Here is a 26328-nt window from a genome sequence, read left to right as displayed (position 1 = left end):
AGGAGTTTTACAGATACAGACGGTCCAGACTCCCCTAGATAACGAAGACTGGGAAGAAATAAGAACTAATACAGCCTCTTGCTCAATCTATGTGAAATTGAAAGAAAACACATATAAGCTCCTATATCAATGGTATTTGGTCCCAACCAAACTGCAAACATACTTCCGGGATTCGTCCAGCACTTGCCGGAGAGGGTGCATGATGGAGAGTTCCTTCCTCCATATATGGTGGCACTGCCCCAAGCTTGCTCTGTTCTGGATGGAACTTCATAACTTTATGTCACAATTACTGCAAATTAACATCACCCTCTCCCCAGGTTTTTCCTCCTCCCTCTTGGGATTGCATCTGTTACCAAACATCAAATGAAGATGTTTCATCACATAGTTTCTGCTGCCCTATGTCAAATCGCCACTGATTGGAAGCAGCCCTGCGCGCCCGCATTACAGACAATTATTAGCAGAATATGGTACATGTAAAAAATTGAATATATGACATGTATTTTCCGAAATACATCTAGATCATTTAATTTGTGATCTTTTTTTAGAGTCGCTTTCCCTTTGGCGGTCCTCTACGAAAGGTCTCATATCCCTTCTGTACCAGGAGTTTTACAGATACAGACGGTCCAGACTCCCCTAGATAACGAAGACTGGGAAGAAATAAGAACTAATACAGCCTCTTGCTCAATCTATGTGAAATTGAAAGAAAACACATATAAGCTCCTATATCAATGGTATTTGGTCCCAACCAAACTGCAAACATACTTCCGGGATTCGTCCAGCACTTGCCTAGATAACGTGCGATTGCCTAGATAAAGTGTGGGCACCGTGGGCTTCATACTTCCAAATTCAAATTTCTTTATTAACATTACTCTTTAACATCATTCCACCTGGATACTCCCTTCTACTCTTTACCTCACACCTCCATTCTCTCTCTCTCCTCTTTTCAGTCTTCTGCCCTGCTATTTCTTTCCTTTTTCCTTCTAACAACCAACCATACCGCCCCCTTTCCAGTCTCTACTATTTAACTTCCTTATTTTGTTGCTTCTCCCTTCTGCTTTTTGCAAAATTGGGTCAACGCCTAGACTTTTCAATTTTTCTGATAGACACTTATTGTTTTATTACATAAATGTTCATATGCCTCTTGTTACACACTGCAACACTGATTGATGCTTACCGTTGTTTTTAGCCTCATTACTTTGGCTAGGTACACACTACAGGTTTTTCAGCCATGTATCGGGCTAAACACCCGATAAACGACCATTTGAAATGTCGATCAGTACTTGCACGATGAACGACAGTCGTTCCAAAGTACCGATTGATGTTTCATTTGATTGTTCAGCAGAACTATAAATCTCGTTCCAACCACCTTCCGATCCTGCAGTGTGTATGAATTTACGACTAAATTCTCGACCAACTGCCGATAGTTCCTCAAACAGCGACTACCTTTCTGGGCATGTGTATTTACATGTCTGATGTTGTCTTTACTTCTTTACTACCCATATGGTGCAGTGTCAGAACATCAGTGAAATAGGAATAATGTGCTTTAAATAGAGAAGCAATAATAAACCTCTTTTACATGCTCAATATAACATTTATGTGTTCCTGTATGCAAGTGTATACAACATGTACAGTATTACCACATATGAAAATAAATATTCTCATTAAAGTATAATTGATTTCCTGATGTGACATTTGTCCATCTATTTAATTGTTTATAAAATACAATACCATAATATTCATATATGTATGTATTTTGATTGCACATATTATGACTAGTTAAACCTCTATGTGTGTAGAACTTTCTTACAGTAATGGCTGAGTAGGAAGCAATTTATATACATTTGTATTGATATGGCACCTTGCATAATTAGACACATGTGTCCATCCTATCTGGACCAAAGGAACAGAGCTGTATATTGCATAGATGCAGGGCCGGACTGGCCATCTGGCACTTCTGGCAAATGCCAGAAGGGCCGATGGCTATATGGGCCGGCCCGACTCCTGCTGTCTTCATGGTAGCTGGTTCCTCCCCGGGAACCAGCTACCTCTGTTGCGCTCCCTCCCCCGTTGCACTTGCAAGCAATCAGTTTCCAGATTTTTTTTTTCTGAATGGGGGTCGCGGGGGTGCCGCGATTTTTGGGGGAGGGGGGGTTGCGGGGGTGTAGCGTTTTTTGGGGGAGGAGGGGTTGCGGGGGTGCCGCGATTTTCGGGGGAGGGGAGGTCGCGGGGGGTGCCGTGATTTTCGGGGGAGGGGAGGGCTGCGGGGATGCCGCGATTTTCGCGCGGGGGGGGTCACAGGGGTGCCGTGAGTTGCGCTCGGGGATCACCAGTGTGAGAGAGCCAGGGGGTAGGGGCTGCTGGGGGAGTGGGTGAGAGAGCAAGGGGGTGCTGGGAGAGGGGGTGAAGCCAAAGAGGAAGGGGGTGCTGGGAGAGGGGGTGAGAGATCCAAAGGGGAAGGGGGTGCTGGGAGAGGGGATGAGATCCAAAGGGGAAGGGGGTGCTGGGAGAGGGGATGAGAGATCCAAAGGGGAAGGGGGTGCTGGGAGAGGGGATGAGATCCAAAGGGGAAGGGGTTGCTGGGAGAGGGGATGAGAGATCCAAAGGGGAAGGGGGTGCTGGGAGAGGGGATGAGAGATCCGAAAGGGGTGCTGGGAGAGGGGGTGAGAGAGCAAGGGGGTGCTGGGAGAGGGGGTGAAAGCCAAAAGGGAAGGGGGTGCTGGGAGAGGGGGTGAGAGAGCCAGGGGGTGCTGGGAGAGGGGGTGAGAGAGCCAGGGGGTGCTGGGAGAGGGGGATGAGAGATCCAAAGGGGAAGGGGGTGCTGGGAGAGGGGATGAGAGATCCAAAGAGGAAGGGGTTGCTGGGAGAGGGGATGAGAGATCCAAAGGGGAAAAGGGTGCTGGGAGAGGGGATGAGAGATCCGAAGGGGGTGCTGGGAGAGGGGATGAGAGAGCCGAAGGTGGTGCTGGGAGAGGGGATGAGAGAGCCGAAGGTGGTGTTGGGAGAGGGGATGAGAGAGCCAAAGGGGAAGGGTGTGCTGGGAGAGGGGATGAGAGAGCCGAAGGGGGTGCTGGGAAAGGGGATGAGATAGCCAAAGGGGAAGGGGGTGCTGTGAGAGGGGTGAGAGAGCTAGGGGGTGCTGGGAGAGGGGGTGAGAGAGCCAGGGGGTAGTGGGTGCTGGGAGAGGGGGTGAGAGTTAGGGAGTGCTGGGAGAGGGGTGAGAGAGCGAGGGGGTAGTGGGTGCTGGGAGAGGGGGTGAGAGAGTCAGGGAGTGCTGGCAGAGGGGTGAGAGAGCGAGGGGGTAGGGGGCACTGGAAGAAGGGGCGAGAGAGCCAGGGGGGAAGGGTGTGCAGGAAGAGGGAGTGAGAGAGCCAGGGAGGTAGGGGGTGCAGGAAGAGGGGTGAGAGAGCCAGGGAGGTAGGGGGTGCAGGAAGACGTGTGAGAGAGCCAGGGGGGTAAACAGTGCAGGAAGACGTGTGAGAGTGCCAGGGGAGAAGGTGTTGCAGGAAGACATGTGAGAGTGCCAGGGGAGAAGGTGGTGTGCAGGAAGACATGTGAGAGAGCCAGGGGAGAAGGTGGTGCAGGGGGTTAAGTGAGGGACAAAGGAAAAGATGGTGCAGCGGCATAGGTAAAAGAAAGTGTAAAGGGAGAGACATCTTAAGAATGGGAATGTCAGGGATACAGCCCTCATAAAACACAAGTAGTAATGAAGAATAGGAATGCACAGAGGGTACAATTCACTTATATTTTCCATACCCCCATTTCTAAATTTCCGCTTCGACCACTGCCCTCAGTTCCTGCTCCCGACTGCCTGTGAGCTGACAGCTGCTGATCCCTCCTCGCCCAGCGCACCCAGTAGGAGAACAGAACACAGGATGTCATAATCAGGTAAGTTCAAATATTTTCTCATGTGCAATGTATTTTTAACCATCCTTTCTTGAACTGGGGGCACTACTGTGTATCCAATGATGTTTAAAACACTATGTATTGCTTATTATTGCGCTGTAATGTTTCTTGCATCTTTATCTGTACAAAGATTTTTAATTAAGAGGAAAAAACATTGCTTGTCATAAATTTTATCTGATTGTGTCAATATATCTATTTATGTTTGCATTATAAATGGTGTATTAAGCTGCTCCTGGGACTTACACACTCAGTATCTGATATGCTGTACAATTTTTATTTGTGAATGAGTTTTTGTCTGGGCACTACCAATGATTTGTGGGCACTACTATGGCATAATGTTATTTGGGGACACTATTATGGCATAATTTGACCTTGGGGCACTACGATGTGGCATAATATGAACTGGGCGCACTATGGTGTGACATAATATGAACTTCTGCCATATTATCTTCTCTGACATTTTGCTGTAGATGGAAATACTTTTAATGTTGCTGTGTAGGTTCAAATGATCATTCAATAGTTATGTGGTTTTTTTAGATATATGTTAGCGTTTTATTTCATGTGGAATGATTCATGAAAATTCTGCCATTACTATTTAATTGAGGGAAAAGGGTACCTGTTACCTATATGTGTATGTATTCTGTTGTTGCTATCTTGTGGGAGATTTGAAAAAAGCAAAACATTGGTTTCCTACAGTGGCGCCTGTATAATTGGTGGTATTGCTGTAGTATGGGGTGGCGTGGTGGCGGCAATGTTCTAGTGAGTTTGGGGCTTAGTATTGTTAATAAATAGGAGAGGATATTGCTGTAATGTGGGGTTGATGCTGGTTGCTGTAATGGGGGAGGCGATGCTGGTTGCTGTAAAGTGGGGGGTGATGCTGGATGCTGTAATGTGGGGGGTGATGCTGAATGCTGTAATGTGGGGGGTGATGCCGGATGTTGTAATGTGGGGGACGATGCCGGATGCTGTAATGTGGGGGACGATGCCGGATGCTGTAATGTGGGGGGTGATGCTGGTTGCTATAATGTGGGGGTGATGCTGGTTGCTGTAATGTGGGGGGTGATGCTTGTTGCGGTAATGTGGGGGTGATGCTGGTTGCTGTAATGTGGGGGTGATTGATGTAATATGAATGTGTGTGCGGGGTTATTTATTGCTTTAATTTGGGTACTAATAATGTATTGTCATGGTATTTATTGATGTAATTGGGGTGCTAACAATGTGATGTTGAGGGTCATTAGGAAAAATAAATACCCCTCACACACACACACTCATACTACATCATGTTGTACAGCACCAGCAACGCGCACTGCGCCAGCATCAGTGCGCAACAATATAGTGCATGGAGCTCACAACATGTGGGCCTGTGTGCTATAAATGCCAGAGCTGATTTTTAGTCCCAGTCCGGCCCTGCATAGATGTGTATTACATATGTCACCTTAGATAATTTTTCACCTGCATCCACCCTTTGTGTACCCCAAAGACCACAGATGTGTACTGGACATGTTAATTGTTTTTTTCTTATATCTGAATTTTATCTTTCTTGGAAGTGCACCAAATATAACATAATGTTGTTATCAATAGCATTTATTTTTATTTTTAAACAATATACACTGAAATAGATGTAAAAAAAAAAAATAGCAGAACTTCTTAATCCATGAACATATTTAACGTTCTCCAGTTTGTGGAACTGTTTCTTAATATCACTGATGTTTGTTTTCAATTCTTAAAGATATTCATTCAGCATTTCCATTTACTCGACCGCAACTTTCCCATCACCGGAAGTACTATAAATATTAGTGCGTGTTCTATCCCTCTCTCCTTCTGAGCTTTCATCAGATATGACGATGGTATCTATATGAGGAAAGGAAAGTATTTTAATTATCCTTATCAAAGAAACAGAACACAACATCGTTTTTACTAGAGGGCCAAATACCATTTGCTCACCTTGGACACTGCTTGATCTCACTTTATACTGATGCCCCTCCTGGGTCTGGCCAGGCATGCTGCTGTGCTAGTCCATACTAACTGAAATATAGATGCCATTTTTTTAATATAATGGAAATGGGTGTCCCTTACGTTTGCTTTACCTTTTTAATGGTTTTTAATTACCTCCTTTAGATGCCTTTAATATTTCTCCAATTCCTATCTCTGTGACTTGCTCTATAGCCACTACAGCATCTTCCATTTTAACTTAGCACAATTCATTATGCATTCTTCTTTCTGTAAATAGATGTCAAACTTCTTCTAATCATACTAATCATTATTGTTATTAATTACTAACACCGTTTACTGAGTACTTTTAAACTTTTTTAATAACCACTTTTAATACTCACTTTTTTTAATGTTCTTTCGGATGCTCTTTATTTTTTAAGTCGGGACCACCATTTTTGGATTTGAAATGTTGTCCTTTTTTCCCCCAGTTTATCTCTGATCTGATTTATCAGTTTCTGGATAATCTTTTCTGTGATTAACTTTCGGTATTTTCGCTTCTGACAGTTATAGGTATTCTGGTCCAGCATTCTCATCATCATCTCCATTTCCCTTGGGCTCATTGACTTGCTCTTTTAATGTCTGCCAATTTCATTACTTCTACTCCATCCCCTCCACTCCTCCATCACTTCTGTCAAACTTCTCTCACGCCTGTTGCTCATCCGCTATCTTCGATCTATTGCCGGCGCCAGACTGGCTGCTTTATAATTTTATTGACGCAGACATGGGCGATCGCAGTTGGTATGGAGCAATCATGGCAGCTATAGGTGCAGAATGAGCATTGGGATGAACGTTCATTCGTGTATAATAACCTTGTGTTTGCAGATGTGCCAGAAAAAATTTTCCCTGAAGTTTCCATAGCATACAAACAAATACCATAAATAGTTTACCTGATTTCTTCTCTATTACAAGGTATGTACTTTATGGCACAAGACTTTCTGTGGTTTTCGTTTAGGGGTGTGTAAGTAAAATATGATTTTGCTGTTGTTGTTTTTCACAGGAAAATTTGTATGTTTTGTTTTGTGGTGTGTATGTAAATCTGCTAATATATGTGTTTATTATTATTATTTATTATTTATACCACTAGATGTTTACACTTTTTGTTTATTTTGTGTGTGCATGGAAATCTAACAATATATATGGTTTATTTTTTCTTAGAAAATAATTTGCCATGGTATCTGACAGAAGAATAGAGCTCATGAGGGAGTTCACTGAGGCCTACAGATCCCATACCTGCTTGTGGAAAACAAAATCCATTGAATACTCTAACAGGCAGAAGAGAAGTGCAGCTTTAGAAGATGCTGCGAAAGTGAGCCTTCCAATTTACCCTGGAGCAACTGTAAAATGGGTAAAAGAGAAGATACAGAACCTTAGGACTGTATTTAAAAAAAGAACTGAGCAATACTGAGGCCTCAAAAAAATCAGGGGCAGGGACTGATGATGTGTATGTGCCCAAGTTGTGGTATTTTGACCTCCTGCACTTCACCCGTGATTGCTAGACAGTCCACCTGCAACATGGAGACGGAGAGTAGTTCCTCATCAGGGGCGCATGCAGGATTTTTAAGGGGGGTTCCCCCCCCCCCCAAAAAAAAGAGAAAAAAAAGCGAAAGCTGCTGCGCATGCGCGGGCACATGCGCAGCAGCTCCGTTTCAGCAGCTCTGTACTATCCAGCAGCCGCGGCACTGTCAAAGAAGCAGCACCGCCGCGGATGCTTCTTTGACAGTGCCGCGGCTGCTGGATAGTACAGGGGTATTTCATTAGTGGAGGGGAGGGGTTTCTGGAGACCCAGAAACCCCCCCTGCATGCGCCACTGCTCATCTGAACTTGTACAAACAGATGACATTCCACCAAGTGGCACAGTAAGTGACACATACAACACTGTAAATGTGTATGAAAAATGTTTATGCATTTACAATGCGACAATCTATAATTAAAGATCCTCATTTCTATTGAGAGAAGATTTTAATACATTGGTGTGTAGCGCAAACGCTTCCTTAGCTACAAAATCCAAAATTTAGTCCATTTTTCATGTCACTTCATGTTGGCAAATTAAGTTCATTGTTTTTTAAGTTTGGCATGAAAAGGAGTCTGCTCTAATGCCCCACCATTTGACATCTTCCCTTTTTTTCCAATGTACACAAATAGGAATTCATATGACAAAATAATAGAGAAGAATCCTTTATAGTTGTAGTAATAGGATATACTTTTTGAGGGTGGTATAATTCTAACATGATTGCCATCAATGCCTTTCAAAATTGTCTTGCAGGACAGATGCAGGAAACTGAAAGAGAAAGATTGTTTAAATGTTACATTGGTGCGTGCATGTAATGTTATACTAACCAGTTTATATTCTGTTTTCATTACACAGCCTGCTGTCCGCGATCTTGAGCAAAGTGATGTGCTCACATGCAAGATGATAGAGTCTGCAACCCAATTTATGTCACAACACCGACAAGATGAATTTGATCTGCTAGAGAATAGAGAAATGCAAAAAGAGATGGAACGTTTGGTGTATGACATAATTTGTAGGTAAACAAGGGGAATCTCTCATCAGACACTGTATTAACACAATCCCCCCAAACACAGTAGCAAGGACATTTCAGGCTGGGCCAATCATATACCTTTCGTCCATTCCACTCCATATGCAACAATCCATCATGGGAGGACAATCTGTTACCCCGGCAGCCTACAGGACTTCTACACCTTTCGGTTACACCCAAATCAATGTTTGCCCTCAATTCTCATAAATATTTGTTCTGCTTTCCCATCTTCAACCTATCTCTGCCCATCAGAGATGGGCAGAGATGGGTTCCATCTCCTGACAGTATGTAGGTAAAAATCAGTGTTTATACATCTCTACAGTTTTTGTACTGTATATTTTGTGTGGTTTATAATATGGTAATATGTTTAGTTTATATTTTAATTTAAAAAAAAAACAAATAAAAAAACCCAGACTATTTCGTTTACCAACCTCCATGTATTGTCCAAGCAGAACTTGTACGATAGCATCACAGGTCTCATATATGGTCAAATCCAGAGCTTGCAGTGAAATTGTTGTGTTGTATTTGAGATCAGCCAGTGTCCTTCCAGGGGCCAAAAATTCTCAGGGTATCAACCAGTCTTTGCTCTGCATATATGAGTCTCCGAAAAGGAGTGACCGCCTTCTGGATGAGGGTGGTGACAAGTTGAAGGAGATCCTGGATTGGGGGTTCGTTCATCCTATTTCCTTTTCCTGATTTTGTGGGAGGTTTTTGCTGCTGATGTTCAGTCCTTCATTTGAATTTCTTTGACATATCACTGCAGGGACCCCATATTTCATTTCAGTGTGTACGGTATTACAATCTTTTGAGCCAACGTTATGCCTGACAGAAGTTGCTGGCTGGACAGTTAGTCAGGCAAAAATCGTTTAAAACGTGTATAGTGGGTACACATGAATATACCGACCGATCGGAAATTCAGTCGTAGGCAAAATCATTGTAGATCACACATTGATCTGAAAAATGTGCAGTGGGTACCCAGCATTGCAGTTGCAGCCAATATTATCCTATCCTAAGATATATGTTTTACCCTGTGCCATCCAACTCTGATTTCACCTAGGAATTCAGCTTGGCAAATGGTTTCACGGTAAATGATATGTGTTTTCCTGAAATATCATGCTAGGGTGACACTGGCTACACCGGTAGCTCTTTCAATGACTTGTAGAAGTCATTAGATAATAAGTGACTTTCCAGCTCTTGGTGAGGAACATCTCTCAGAATGCATTTTCCATATCATTCAATCACATTCATAAAAACCTACTGTAAGTTCAGTAAACACATGCTGCCTTATTAGAATTAGGAGCAAATACAGATATTGGATGCAAGTTTGAAGTTTTAGAAATGTTTACAAATTTTGCATGAATAGAACATAAGAACCGTACCGTAGCTGCAGTTTCTTATTTCAGCCGGGCTCTAATATTATAATACATAAAAAAGAAAAATATGCGTCGATATTATACTGGGAATGTTCATCCAGATAAAGGTTGTAAAAATAAGAAAGGAATATTTGTTTGGATTGTAGGAAGCTTTCTATGTATAGGTTAATTATGTTTTAGGGCTGCGGTTGTGACTGATTGTGCAGTTCAATCCATGTGTGTAGGCTTTAATGGGATTGGCTCTCATTCATTTATAAAACAAAACTATCGGCTTCACCCCTGTGCATTAACAAATATTTTACCTGAAATGCATTAGCAGTGGGGATCCAATGTCCAGTGAAAGTTACTCGACAAACCCGTAGGCTGTGGAGGCAAGTTGCCGGCGTCTTGCCATTTCACTCTGCAGAGGAGTGGTTACTCTATATTACTGTGTTTCGTCTAGCGGGGGTAAGACACAGGGATTGGAGAATACATGCGAAATTGGGAGGTTGGCTTCTTTTGATGTTTTTATCTAGCTATTGTCTGGTAGTAAAGAATATGTTTTTACTTTAATTAGTGTTTTATCATATATAATAGAGATTTTATATTATCTATATTTATGGACATGCAAACGTGGTTGTTTTATGGATTAAGAAAAGAATGTAGACAAAGTAGAATCACTGGTAAGAATTTATTTTGATCGATTTATTTTCACATTATCTCTCAGACAAGAGAGTTAATATTAACTTATATAAGATTCATTATCACCTTTATGGATAAAACATTTTGGTTAAAATCCTGGAATTAATTATAAGGAATTGCATATATGTATGTGTTCTAAAAAAAAATTTGGGAAAGTAAATATAACAAGTTAATAAGACTACTAGCGCTACTTTGAAGTGTTCTCACTAAAAAAACAACAGTACATGCACATTGCACTATGATGTTTTTTGCTAATTTTATTTTTTTCACATGCAATATTGGGGAGAAAAGTAGAACACTAATATATAGAACAAGAGAGGAATCACGTTACCCAAAAAAGGAACTTTGCACTTCACAACACTGGACATTGTGAATTCACTAATAACTGTAAATTAGGCCCTTAAAGTAGTATTGAAACAATAGGACAATTATGTTGCACATCTGACTAAGAACATGAAAACCTGATTGATTGGTCTGTTTAATTAAGCAGGCTTTTACTTCCATCACAATAATTTGCTTGTTTCCATGGAACCTAGGAAACAAGATTGTTAATGCTTTGTCTGTATCAAAACAGCACTGAAACATAATGCTACAGGAGAGTCTTTCACGCAATTAACAGCACAGCACAATTAAATAAAAACTGCACAATAGAAATGTATGGTGCCTGCAATATTTTTCAAATATGTGTTAAAATATCTTAGAACACTATGAAATATATATATATATATATATATATATATATATATATATATATATATGATGATGATGATGATATACATACATAGATACATACACATACCCACATGTATATGTATATATACACACACATTATATATATGTATGTATATATATATATATATATATATATATATATATATATATATATAATATGTTTTGCATGTAGAAGGTGCTGTACCAAAATAAATTGACACAAGTATTTCAAACTACAAGAGATCACCTGAGGTTTGTCAGCTTTAGGTAAAACTGCAAATCAAACAATATATGTATATGCAAATTATTGCAATGTTATCACTGACTACCTGACAAGAACGAAGTTACATTTAGAATGAGATGATTTTGATAACTTTTATGTCAAAGTGAGCAGATTTTACAGACTTTATGAAAAATGTGTCATCTCTATGCATAGAGATAATCCTTAGTATTGTGCTTTGCAATAGAAACCTTCACATCTATTTAACCAACATCAAGTAGCATTTTATGCTGTCAAGATAGAGAGAAGGGCAAGCAATAATGAGAGCTAGTGAGAACTTGCATGCAGGTAGAGTGTTACATAACAAATCAAAGTAGACATTTAATTTATTTGTAAAGAAATAACTTCAAATACAACATTATACAATAACAATGTTGCAATGTTTACAGATTTTTAAATGTTTATATTCCTTGACAGAACTTAGTCCTATGGCCAATGAAAATGGGTGTTTCTGCCATTGACAGTGCTTCATATTGGTTGTGGGTGTTCTACCCTGGTGTAACATATGATCTGATAATGATGACCATCAGCTGAGATGCATCCGACTTAGCATACTATGTAGAATGTGTCTTTTTTTGTGCACAAGTTATTCCTGCATTTTAGACAGACCTTGGGCCTGAGTCATTAAAGAGAGCAAAGCATAAAAAAGGAGTAACATTTGCACCTGGGCAAAACCATGTTGCATTGGAGGGGGAAGTAAATGTAAAATATGTGGACAGATATATACTTGGGGTAGGGCATGTCCTAGATCAACTTTAAATTTCAGTGTAATAATAAAGCTATTAAGTATTTGTGTGCTAGATGAAAAAACAGCCAGTATTTAACTTATGTGCCAAATAATAAACTAATTTGTACCCCTTGCATTGTAACATGGTTTGTCCCAGAGAACATTTACTCCTTTTTTGCCTTAATGACTCAGGCCCCTTGTGTTTAACGCTACATAAATGAAATAATATAGAATGCATTTGTAATGGAGAAGGATTTTTTTCCTGCTAGGTACATTTTTATTAAATTGTTCTTTACAGGACTGTGCAACACTGTCACCATGTTTAAGGCCTTTGTAACGGTTGCAGAAGGTCTATCCTAGGACATTTGGAAAACGTGCACCCCCACAATCCCTTTCAGTTTTCTTAACTCCACATGTTAGTGTAGGAAATAGAACCCCTTTGTTTGTTCCCTTATGAATGCACTGTATACTTGTTACGAGCCGCGGCGGTACTCACAGCCGCCGCGGCTCGCTTCTGGCTCTCCCTGGCGTCCCGGCCGTCACCTTGACGACCGGGACATCATTTCCTCTTCCTGCCCGGTCCTACCAAGGCAACGGCCGGACGCCTCTACAATAGCGCTGCGTCCCGGCGGTAGGCGGGCACATGCGCATGACAGGCAGCCTGTGGGCTGATTTAATTAGTGGGCTGATATTACAGGCATTAGCCTGCATCTGTGTATTTCAGGGACAAGCCCTGATTGGCCCTGCTCTGTATGAGTAATTAGCCTGCAGCAGTGTATCCAACTACTGATTGGTCTGTATTGGTATTTAAGGCAATGAGGTCTGCTGCCTCATTGCCAGTTATAGCTTCTGCTACCTAGTCTGCTGACCTGTTTGTTCCTGTTCCTGTCTATTGAACTTCTACTGATCTCCCATGTATGACCCTTGGCTTGGATTTGGACTTCGCTTGTGTATCCCGTGACCCTGACCTCTGGCCTGTTTACCCTTTCTCCTGTTTTGCCTGTGACCCTTGACCCCGGCTTGTTTACTGGAACTGCAACCTGCTGCCGGCCCTTGAGCTCTGCGTGGACCTCACTCCGCTGGCCTGGATTCTCCCCAGCCGGTACACACTTCACATCCCTCTGTCAGTCTGCAGCCCAGTCACCACCATCAGGGGCTCCAGTGAACACCTGATTGACAGAGTGGACTCCGGGTTGTGTTGTGCCGGCTGGAGGGGTTCCTAACAATACTGTGATGCCTGAGCCAACACATAAAGTTTTGTTGAAGGGGATCAGAGAGACAGGGTTAACAAGGATTTATGGAGTCACAAGTGTGACTGCCACATTATTGTGTGACAAACTCACTCTCTACATAAAAAGCTTGTTGGTTGCACAAGACAAGAAAAAAATTACACCTTCTGATTTTTATCAAAATACAAATAAAAGAATACAAAATACAATAAAAGATTGATTGAAAAGATGGAAATTTGTTTTGAGCTCCTATAATACATGATATGTGAAATTGGGATTGTCTGATGATTAATTGGTAAAAGCTTCATAGAGGTATGGCAGTTGAATTTGGGGCTTAATAAAAGCACATAGTTGAATATGATGTACTTACGTCATTTTCAAGTTAATGACTATGTGAGTGTGCTTCTTTAAAGAATGAAAATATAGACTTGGAGATGGATTGCAAGAGGGATAGTGGGACTTAGATAATTACAGGGACAAGACTGCCAGTAGGATGTATTGCCAGGAAAGTAATTAGAGCAGAGAAGGAGGGGAAAACAATAGTGAAGAGCAGAACAAATGATATGGAAGTCTTTGATGATAATGGGAAAAGAGATATTATGTGTGGGTTGTGCAGCGCATTGTTGTGCAGAGGAAATGCAATACGCAAGCAGACATCAGGAACATAATAGTTTCAAATTAAATCATAACCTGCACAACACAGTTATAAAGACTAAAAAAGGAAATGAACGATACTCTGCAGAAATATTTATAAGTGTTGGACATTGTGAAACCTTAAACGAGCAATTTACCAATAAAGAAATAAAGTAATGGGAAAAGATATTAGACAATATATACTTATGATGTTATACTCATGAATAAAAAACAGTTCAAAAAGTAATTAAAGGCATTCATGTAAAATGAGGACCTGTAGCTTATTCTGGAGTTTAATTTGTGTACGTAAGACTTAATGGCAAATTTATCAAGCTGCGGGTTTGAAAAGTGGAGATATTGCCTATAGCAACCAATCATTTTGTAGAATGTACTAAATAAATAACTAGAATCTGATTGGTTGCTATAGGCAACATCTCCACTTTTTCAAACCCGCAGCTTGATAAATTTACCCCTTAGTGTTGCAGATGGCAGTGGCACTTTCTAAGTAACACTGCAATTTAAGTGCTGCTGCTTGGTGAATTAAAGTGTCCTTCCTGAATGAAGGCTAGGTGCAACAATTATCTCATAATGCACCCACATACATACAAAAGTCAAGAGGGTAACATTTTTTTACTATCTCCATTGTATTCTAATTTTAATGGTATGTTTCTTTGGTAAACACATTTTTTGCAATGCCCATAACACGTCATAGGTCCTCCAGTGAGAGCTAAGCAGGAGTTTTAAATTTGTCTTTATTTCAATCACCACTTTTTAAACAAGAGTGAGCTCATGAAATGTTTAAAAGGCAATAGATCACTGCTGTGCGGACAAAATGTTGACAAACTCGGAGTAGGACATCTATTCAGGGGTTGTAGTCTGAACAAAGGCAGTCACTTTTTTAAACTGTTTTGTGTAGTATCTCAATTTTAGTATTTTATGTAGAATAAAGTTGTATTTTATCAGAAATTACAGGATATTTGAATGCTTGCTTAAAGATCCAAAAAGGTAAACACACATTTTTATGGGAAATAAAATCACTAACAGACAGAGCACACTGTGTTGTTTTTCTCATCTTTCCCATTATGGCATTGAGGTAGATCCTATACAACCTTTGAAGAAGGAGTCAACATTTCTTTGATCATTCATAAACCTATTTAATGTCCAAGGGCCTGATTCATTAAGCATCTTAACTTAAGAAACTTATTATTTTAGTCTCCTGGACAAAACCATGTTACAATGCAAGGGGTGCAAATTAGTATTCTGTTTTGCACATAAGTTCAATACTGACAGTTTTTTCATGCAGCACACAAATACTTGATAGCTTATTTGTACACTTAAATTTAAAGTTGATATTTGTGAAAAAACAAAATACTAATTTGCTCCCCTTGCATTGTAACATGGTTTTGTCCAGGAGACTGAAATAAGAAGTTTCTTAAGTTTAGATCCTTAATGAATCAGGCCCCAAGTTTGTAAAGCACAGTTGAGCACATTTTACCATAAATTCATAGCTATGGCCTACTTACTATAATATAAATCTATATATTTTTACTTCCATATGATAACTTCACTGGAAATTGAAGTTAGAGTGCCTAACATTTGACGAATACTTCACTAAATGAGAATTATTCTAAATAAAAACTCACACATTTTTTAAAAGACTTTATTTATTTTTCAGATCCCCACTCATGCCGAGGGATATCTATTGTATTGTACCCACATACAAACTAACTGTGCCTAATGTTGTGGCATGAAATATTTGAAATAGCTTAAAGAAGTGGATAATGTGCATTTAGGGGATATTCTCGGTTTAAGGAGTAGTCACCGAACCTCCCCCCATAAAAACACTTCATTTTCAAATGTCTTTGGATGCATCATAGGTTGAACTTTGCTCTGTTCTGTTAATGGGAAACCTTTTGCTCAAACCAGGCACAATTTAGTTAGACCAGTGCACTTATAGGTCCTATGATTGGAATAAATGTATTTAATTGTAATATGGGATTGGCAGTAGCAATTCAACTTAAATCTGTGCAGCTATCATGTGTGATGGATATAGAATCTCTCCGGTGGTAGGTAAGGTGGTAGTGAGTGATAGCGAGCAGTGAACAGGTTTTGATGGACATGGATATTATGTGGACTATCTGGATACTGCATTATATGTGGATAATGAATAATATGCGGATACTGTGTACTGTGTGACCATGTGAGAGATCACAGTTTGAGTCAACTACCCATCTACTATACTATCCCCAAATTGGGTTTTGTCAGCATGATACATAATAAATTGTCAGGTTGTGATAAAAGTGGATGTGGGTAAAGTGGTTAAAGTGACATAAGTGACTTCACTCCGCGAACCCAGGATTGCCGCCAAACTTGTGACAGCAAGGTAGGGAACAGCAATGGGAAACAAATTATACATATGTGTTGGAGTGTACAACACAAATAAAACCTACTGGCATGTTGAGTATTCTTTAACACAAGTTAGGAGGGAGAATGCAGACTACCTACATTCATTGTCAAATTAACTACACAACCTCTGTGCTACTCCACCTCAAAAACATCGAAACAGATTTTTTTGCCTGCCAATAATTCGCCGTGCTATGTAATTATGTTTCGGGTTTTCATAGTACTGTATTTTGCATTTGAGTATGTACTCTCTCGCTATGATTGCAAAACGTAAACTCATGGGATCACACAGTTAATTTACTGAAAAAGGTTGTCAGATCTGTACAAAACAAGATATGGCAGATCCTCTGAGCTATATCATAAATTATTATAACTTCTAGTTTGAGATTTTAGTGGCATCAATTTAAAACCAATTAACAGTCTAAAAACCTCCAAAAACAGCACCATTGTGCTCTCTGTAACCATTATATGTTGGAAAGTGAAACAGCCTTTGAGTTTGAGGTGTATCATATGAGGTATTGATTTTCTGTCATTCATTTTACACCTGATTATGGGGCCACACGTTCACTATTATTTATGTCTTGTGTTCAGCTGGTCTTCCCCACTGAAATGTTTATCTGGTTGCAAGTGAACAATTAAACTATCACAAGCTGCACAACACACGGTATGACAAATGAAGCAGTGACCCACAAAGGTTATGGCTTATTCCAAAAAGCCCTCTGTCCTTTATAGACATTTTTGTATAGGTTTCCAATATAGAAAGGCAATATTCTGCTATCCTGCTTTTCAGACAGAGCTTAATTTCTGCCAGAGATGTTAATGAATAAATCTAAGACATGATACAATAATTGAGGTCAATGGCATAGAGAGAACATTATTTTGCATCTCTCAAATAATTCAACTGATTAACACATGACTAAGCAATATCATATTACAAATGGAGAGCTGAAGGCATATTTATTTCCCTGGGTCAATACAAAGCATATCATATGCTGATTTAACAAGACACAAGGTTCCTCCTGCTGCTTCATCTTGAAAATTTGTAATTTCAGTAAATACCTGTTTTAGAGTCCACCGAAAAATATGGCTGTCCTTGCAGAATACTGTACACAACCCTCGCACTGCTTCCATAAGTAGGATCATCTGCGTCTGTTGCTGACACCTGGATAATAGAGGTACCTGACAAAATAGAAAACATTGACCTTTTTAAATTAAGAGCTGAAAATCTAATTTAGCCTCTTCGATTAAAAAAATAAATAAAAAAAACATGCAAAGTTTGCATAATGACAGCAACACTAACTGTTTAACCACCTGTCAGTGGAAGATTAATTGCCACACACATCTTCCATTCCACTAATGTATCCTAACAATATAATGAAGAAACCATTTTTAGAGATAAGCTCCAGACGGCTATTAACGTTTCTCTGTCTTCTTACATATTGGATTTACCATTCATAGTCAAGATGAGCAGTGTTTTAGCCACCTGTTCTGTATGCTAAGAATTCCTTTCATTTTTCTGCATTTCTTTTTGTATGCATGATTGTGTTATGAATGTAACTAGTAATCTATTGTTATAATAAAAAAAGTTCTCTATCTACGCTATAACTTTATGGTCACTGCTTGAAAGGATCCTATACACAAGCCTTGACTTTAGGTTATGGGACTTTGAAGCAAATGAGAATGCCGACCGGCCATCAGTCTACACTCCCGGTCAATAAGTATACACCATCAAGTTTTTTTTAACTAACAGGAAACTAACATGTTTAGTCCCATCTATCTATGCCCTAGCTCCAGGCTGCTCAGGTATAGAAAAGTGCTTGTTCCAATGCTGCAATTCAGAAGTGCCTCACATCTGTGAAATGTGACTCCAAAAACATTCTGGTAGGGTAATTGGTGTGTGTGTGTTCGGGAATGTAGATTGTTAGCTCCAATGGGGCAGAGACTGCTGTCAGTGACAAATATTCTCTGTGTACAGTACTGCATAATTGGTAGAGCTATATAAATAAATGATAATCACAGTTATATTATCTTTAGCACCTTTGGAAACCAGTCTGCACCCTGGTATATGGAATAACAAACCTCTTACAGTGAAATGCGAAGATATTACAAATCACTGGGGAGTTACATGAGTATTTAAAAAGACACAAGACTACAGGTGACCTTAAGTACCCGGTTCGTTATTAATTATGATATCTGCGTAGTTATCTTTTACTAAGAGTACAAACATTTTATTACTTTTATACCTTCTAATAAATTATGTTATGGTATATAAATTTTGATTCATTGTATATATTCCTTTTTTCGAAATGCTAGAATTGCAGCAAAAGCATATTTAAAAAAAAAAAAAAGCAAATCTGTTTCTGTTCATGTTGACTTCAGCTGCATTGGTCAAAATAGACTGGTTTGGAATAAAAAGGTATGGAAACAATGAATTAGTTAATGTATAATAACACACCATCACAGTCAAGGTCATAAACTTAGACTTTTCACTGTAAGGCAGCAGTGTATCAGGTACTGATATTGGACTTGATGAAGTAATGTTCTACGTCTGTTTAGCAGAAAGTATAGAAAGCATCTTCATTCTTTATATAATGGCTCAACAAGCTAGAGTGGGAAGATATTTTTCCCCACAAGTTCTCAGGAAAGAGACCCTTCCTCCCATTTTCCATTTCGTTTTTAGTTTAATATGATCTACAAAGTGCTGCCACTGAAATCAGTTTTGATATGTTAGATACCCTTATCTCAAACACAAAGAGGTATTAAAGTAATGTAATAGTGTCCTTAACTTCCTGTTCCAAAGTGTGTATAACAGGGATTCTGAGATTGGTGTGATTGGCAGGCTGGTCCTGGTATTAACAATACCCCGCTGGCTGAATTTGAACAAGCACTGTGAAACCCTTATGCGCCATTCCCACAAACCCCCAAGCTTATTCTGATCCCTATGCTGTTCAGAGGGGGGATCTAAGTACCTAAGGTTACACGCCCTCCTGTTGTGCTTACCAGACTTACAATTTTCTACTGGCCCTGGTGATTGGTCACTGTTTTTGTATAAGGAGGACATGTCAGGTCCTACTTAAGGAAAGGAATAGTACTGGTAATACATGTATAGTTATATAAAAAGTAATAAATACTCACACAAACTAATTTGTGTCAGTGAACACAGTTGATCTCTCAAGAATACTCACAATACCTTACTTTTGAGATACAAGTTAAAGCTTCCCCCTTATGTTTTCCAAAAGAGATTTAGATCCCACTAATTGTATCACTATCCTGTGCTCACTAATATCCAATAGTGGCTATAATGTCCTCCATAAACATGCAATGTATTATTTGAAAAGTATTGTACATTGTATAATTAGAAAATAATCTACCTTCTATGTTATTTTATCATTTATCCACTCTACTTTCTACAAATGATTAATAAAACACACTTGTATTACTCATTCTGTACAGAGATATTTATTATGGAAACTGGAAGAATATTTATTTTCATTCTCTCAGCGGTTTTTAAGTAATTCTCTACGTGAATTGCACATTAGGTACATATGATAACATTATACATAGTTTTATTTAGTATAACTGAGGCTGCCAGGTCAATGGTTGCAACAATAACCAGATTATGGAAAAAATATCAAAGACAAGAAGACTGTGGGCATAATCAGAATATGAACATAAAGCTTACCAACTGGTGACATCTCTGGTACAGAGGTTGTGTAAGGGCCATCAAGGAACTTGGGTTCATTGTCATTTATGTCTTGAATTTTAATGATAAATTCAGACTCTGGCTCCATGGGCCTGTTAGTCCTTCTGTCCAGAGCTTGGGCTCGGAGGGTATACTGAGCCCGTTCTTCCCTATCCAGTCTTTCTATTGCATGAATATCACCTGTAGTATCGTCAATTGTAAACGTGGTTCCTGCCCCATCACCAGAAAGAATGTATTTTATTGAACCATCTCCTTCATCCATATCCGAATGAAGCTATAAATGAGAAATAGAAATGCGTTAACTTCAAGTATAATAAGTACAGGACTTCTAGATGCAATCTGAAAAAATTGAGTAGGCAAAATTAAAGCAGCGAAGGATGACCTTACCTCCGTGCATTCTTGCATCAGCTCCCTGCCAGATGCAAGCTATTCCTGGTCCATAGTTAACAGTCAAGAAGGAATCAGTCAAAGTAACCAGCAAAAAGGTGCTGTAGCAGCTACTGTTCACTCAAGAAGAGTGAGTACTTCTAGGTGATGGTAAAGGAGCCTGGTGGTGGAAGCCATTCACTGGCTTGGCCAAGTGTGTCAACTGCACACAAGTCATTCACTTGTGTCAACTGCATACAAAGTTGGTGTCTTCAGTTGACACAAGTGAATGACTTATATGCAGTTGACACACTTGGCAAAGCCAGTGAATGGATGGCTTGGCCATTTGGCATCTGTAGGAGTAGTTAGTGACAAGTAATTGCTCCTAACCAGTGAAATCCCATAAAGTGTGATTGATTGGAGTGGCAGAGTAATCACAGTAATCATCGTATTTCTTTATTTGACATGATTATCATTTCTCACAATCTGTCATCTATTACCACTATTTCCTTACTATCAAAAGCATTATCATCATCATCAGTAACCCTTTTGCCATTGTTATGCTGTATAGTGATTAAAAATTTCCCATGGAGAAATATGAGGGATTATCAGATTCACAATAGCATCATTTCCACTGACTTCATTGGCAACCTAATTTCATTTTGTGTTATTTTTTCCTTTTTTTTTAATGGCACCTGCAGCAGTGGCGGCGGCGGGGGGCGGGGGGTTCGGGGCTCCCTTCGTTGGTGGGGGCAGCCAGGTAGTAAAAAAAAAAGAAGGATACACTACTCACCTTACCGCTACGCTGGCGTCCCTCCTCCTACCTCCTCTCTGCACTGTCAACACTGAATGACATCCGTGACGTCATCAAGTCACGCCTGTCATTCAGTGAGGAACAGCGCGAAGAGGACCAAGAAAGAAACAAGAAGACAGAAGAGAAGAAAGAAGCTAAAAGAAAGGTAAGTTAAAAAAATAAAAAAAGGGAATAACGCAGAAAGGCACAGTATGGAGGAAAAAGGGGGAGAAGAAAGGCACAGTATGGAGGAAAAAGGGGGAGAAGAGAGGGACAGTATGGAGGTAAAAGGGGGAGAAGAGAGGCACAGTATGGAGGTAAAAGGGGGAGAAGAGAGGCACAGTATGGAGGAAAAAGGGGGAGAAGAGAGGCACAGTATGGAGGAAAAAGGGGGAGAAAAGAGGGACAGTATGGAGGTAAAAGGGGGAGAAGAGAGGCACAGTATGGCGGAAAAAGGGGGAGAAGAGAGGGACAGTATGGAGGAAAAAGGGGGAGAAGAGAGGCACAGTATGGAGGAGAAAGGGGGAGAAGAGAGGGACAGTATGGAGGAAAAAGGGGGAGAAGAGAGGCACAGTATGGAGGTAAAAGGGGGAGAAGAGAGGGACAGTATGGAGGTAAAAGGGGGAGAAGAGAGGCACAGTATGGAGGTAAAAGGGGGAGAAGAGAGGGACAGTATGGAGGTAAAAGGGGGAGAAGAGAGGCACAGTATGGAGGTAAAAGGGGGAGAAGAGAGGCACAGTATGGAGGTAAAAGGGGGAGAAGAGAGGCACAGTATGGAGAAAAAGGGGGGAGACACAATAGTGGGGACAATTAATTTAAGATGGGGTGGTTTGGGGAGAATGAGGTCCCTTTATTAAATGTGCCTATGAATTATTTAATGGCAGTGACGGTTGCGGGAAATAGGTATATTTCTGAAATGTAAATACTATTAATTTATTGCTGGGGCTGTTTATAGGGAGGGAAATAGGTTTATTTATTTAATTTGAATACTATTATTTTAATGTTGGGGCTGGAGAAAGGCCTAATTATTAATCATGGGTGGTACTGATTTAACGCCGGGGGTGGCTGTAATTTTCTAAATGTACCCATTTTTTTTTCAAATAGGGCCCCTAACATTCCAGGATCCAGAAAAGCCGCAACTAAAGAAACCTGCAGCACAGGTGGTGAAAGTGAGAAGAACAGGTAGGAGAGAGCAGCAAAGTCTGTGAAATGTTGTGATTCTAGTGGGACAATCCCAATTTTTGGTGACTGTTCAATGGTGTACACAACAATGCAGTTTTTTTGTCTGTAGGAGGGTGGCCTAGCCATGCCCAATGATGCATTATCAATGGTATTTTAATTTGCGGTATCATTGCTAGTTTTAATGTGCATTATAAATTTTATGTTTGAAGTGCAGTATCATTGCTAGTTTTAGCGTGCGGTATCATTGCTAGTTTTAGTGTACGTTATCAATTGCTAGTTTTAATGTGTGGTGTCAATACCCATTTTAATGTGGTGTTTTGATGATTGTTTTAATGTACAGTATTTTAGTTTGTGGAAGCAATGATTTTTCTTATGCAGACAACCTAATCGAGCCCTCTGGGAGAGCTGTAAGTGTCATACTGTGGGCTGTAGGTGATGAAATGCAGGATGTGTCACTATGCCCTTAATTTAAGATCTTAGGGGCCCCCCTGTCTTAAGTGCCCCGGGCCCCCCGAAGCCTTAATCCAGCTCTGATTGCAGCCATGATAATCATTCCATTGTTTACCGCTACATAACCAACTTGCAGTGACCTGGGACTCGCCATTTGTTATTGTTACTTTTCCCTTTGCTACCTCTGGACACTTCCTAATTGTACCAATATCAGCATCACCACTACCAGACAAAACAATACTAAATTGGGATTGGGAGCCACTAATCTGACTCTTGCTATGACACTTGATTCTCCTGAAATTCTTGTTTTTCTTTTCCAATGGTGCTATTGTTGGCTCTTTATATTTGTAAAAACATGGACATTAAAGCCTTCTGATGTCAGTTGCGCTACTGGAGGAGAGGGTTGCTCTTCAATCTGTTTTTACTATGCTTTTTTGCTGTTTTGTCGCTGGAAAATATGAAATGCCTCAGAGCAAGGGCAGAAAAATTATCATAGTAATTATCAGTGTGCTATCCACTAACCAGTGGACAAATAAAAGAATAACCAGTACTCAATATATTATTATTATAATAAAATTATATGAATTTCAGTTGCTGTACAGATGTGCTTCAACTGATGTCCTTCACTGGCTGTATGGTATTGTAGTATGGTCAGCACACAGTCTGAGACTGAAACAATGACAAGGTGTCTGACCTCCAACTAGAACATGAAACAGCCCACAAACATCCTTTTCTAAGTTTGTGAAAAAGCAAATATAGGATGGGAAGTCCGACCGGGACCCGAACCATCCTAAAACCTGGCCATGATCTAACTGGACCACCTCACATTGGTTTCATCCCGATGCAGCGGTGCCCGAATACATAACCGGACAGACAAACAAACAGACCAATAAATTTTATATATAATATGTATAGAAATGGGGCACAACTATTATATAAATATATAGAAAGGGAGAGAATGCACTGTCGTCCATGTGCATGCTGCCACTTGTTGGGCCACAAATGCTTGCACTACATGTTAATATTTCTTCCCAGGTACCCACCAGCCAGAGGTACCAGGGTGCCCAGTGCTATTTGGCATTGGGCTGGTCATCTCTAAGTGTAGGAAGCCAACGTTTGTTTAGGCCTCCCTTAGAAGACAGGGTCCAATGATGAGTAGGCTAGGCTGTTAGGAAATGAAAGAGGGGACATATTTTGCTTTATTAAATTATTATGGAACCATCTGCTAAATACATGGGGTGGTTTGTATACCTCTCATGTATAAAAATCGGGACAAAGGTTTAAACTACTTGGTTTACATACCACACATCCAAGCGCCAGGAAATCTCTGGTTTGAACAACCCTCAGATTAGTAAATCTACACCTAAAGCTCATCCAAAATGTATAGTGTGCCTTGGTCTGCAACACACAGTTTTACTGATTCAGACCAGAACAGAAAGGGTCTTTCTGTTATGAATTTGCACTGAAATGTAGCAGCAGGTGCTATGATGTTGGCTATTTTGGTAAATGATGCCTATATTAATGTATTTTTTAAAAAATCTAAGTAGTCACTTGAAACTGCACAGTTAACAATGCTCCCTTCTGTAGTGTGTTGCTTAATAAGTGAGTGTTTTAATTAGTCTGTTTGCAGGGATTAAGATCCAATTGTAAACAACTTACTAGGAAATACAAAGCAAAATTTTATCATTAATTCATGTATTCAGGAATAAATAGCTTTAACAGAGTAGACTAACACACTAATCCTTCTCTGCAGGAAGCATCTTCATTATTACAGGAGGAACTATACTGACATTTCAACAATTTGAAATTAGGACGGTTGTAATCAGCAACTGTCATATGCAAATAACCTGAAACTATACTGACTGATACTTTATTGTGTTCTCTAACCTCCTAAAATAATACTAGAATGCATCATTACATTTTTTTAAAGGCTTACTGTTTATTTGATGTGTTTAGAAAAGATCTATTTATGTGTGATATAAAACTGTGCTCTCTTGTATAGAGTAATTTACTCTAGAATATCTGATATCAGTGGCTAAGTTTAAGAGTAAGAACTTCTGCATCAATGATGTCCAACTTATTTTTGGGATGGACTACCTGTATATTATAAATAAAGGCTTAAACACTGGCTTGTTTCTATTAAAAAAAAGTCACCTAATTAAGCACAACAGCAGAACTTCCCTACCTGGGTAGTGGGCAATGTGACAAGATAACACTGGTATATGAGCCAAGATCTCTACTCTCAATGTCATTGTTTTAAAAACAATGCACTTGATCCCTGAGATAGTCCTTCTTCTGAAAGAGAAGAAAGGAGCCGAGGCAAGGTACAGAACCAACTCTACACTTGTTTCCACCTGCCCTTTATTCAAAGAGTTGGTAGGATTAAGCATTCACTCCCGTGTCTGAAACAGGTTGGACGGAAGACATTTATTTCGTATAGAGGAGTCTCACCCCACAACTATGTCCTGTGGTGGGACCCTGCTCATTTAAGTACCTTTAATTCCTCTTGTCACATTCAGGTCTACCCTCATTAGCATAATAACACAAGTCGGCAGGTCACTGCCTCACACAAGATCTGCACTTATAAAATAATAAGTGTTGCTGTGATTATTTTGATGTTTTAATTGGCTACAGGTTATTCTATCCTAATCCACTTCAAAATTAGCAAGGCACAGATATACAGGGGATTATTATTAGTATTATCCTTTATTTATAAGATGCCACAAAGGGTTTGCAGCGTCAGACATGACATATACAGAAAGCAATGATCCATAACACATAACATGATAGATGAAGAACAAAATACAACGACCAGAAATACTAAATGAATAAATATACAGGTAACATATAGATCAAATTATATGAGGAACAGTGAGTGATAGTGATGGTAGTAACCAGTGAAATATAGCCCTAAGCTTAGGAAAACAGGGCTAGGGAAGTAGGCCAAGAGGTACAGTGGGTGATGTAATTTTAGAAGGACAACACAAAAAAAGAGGTCCCTGCTTGTGAGAGCTTATAGCCTAAAGGAAAGGGGCAGACAAAAATAGGATGGTATTGACTGGGGCTGTGGGGGTAAATGCCAGGACAAGGGATTTAGAGGGAAGGCTGATAGGGTTGAATAGAGAAAGAAGTTTTAAGGGTACGCTTGAAGCCTTTGAGAGTAGAGGTTAACTTTATAGGGTGTGGAAGATTGTTCCAAAGCTGGGGAGTGGCCCGAGAAAAGTCCTGGAGGCGGGAGTAGGAAGAGGTGATCAGTGAAGTAGTGAGGCGGTAGTCATTGGCAGAGCGGAGGGGGTGGCAAGGAGTTTGATGAGATGAGGCTGGTGATATAGGGGGAGGAAGATTGATTGAGAGCTTTGAAAGTG

The 26328-nt window shown here is 39.9% G+C and overlaps 1 protein-coding gene across 2 annotated transcripts in view; it reads right to left on the bottom strand.

Moving 5' to 3' along the window:
* Positions 1-26328, bottom strand: part of CDH20 (cadherin 20) — a 205719-nt gene that overhangs the window by 25233 nt on the left and 154158 nt on the right. For both annotated transcript variants that reach the window (XM_075212939.1, XM_075212938.1), the window contains 2 exons: positions 20152-20446; positions 17529-17648 (listed from right to left, as the gene is read on the bottom strand). In XM_075212939.1, coding sequence (XP_075069040.1) covers positions 17529-17648; positions 20152-20446 — 415 coding nt within the window. The remainder of the gene's footprint in view (positions 1-17528; positions 17649-20151; positions 20447-26328) is intronic.

The sequence above is a fragment of the Mixophyes fleayi genome, chromosome 5 (genome assembly GCF_038048845.1).
Source record: "Mixophyes fleayi isolate aMixFle1 chromosome 5, aMixFle1.hap1, whole genome shotgun sequence".
NCBI classification, from domain to species: domain Eukaryota; kingdom Metazoa; phylum Chordata; class Amphibia; order Anura; family Limnodynastidae; genus Mixophyes; species Mixophyes fleayi.
This window is presented reverse-complemented; position numbering and strand designations above follow the sequence as displayed.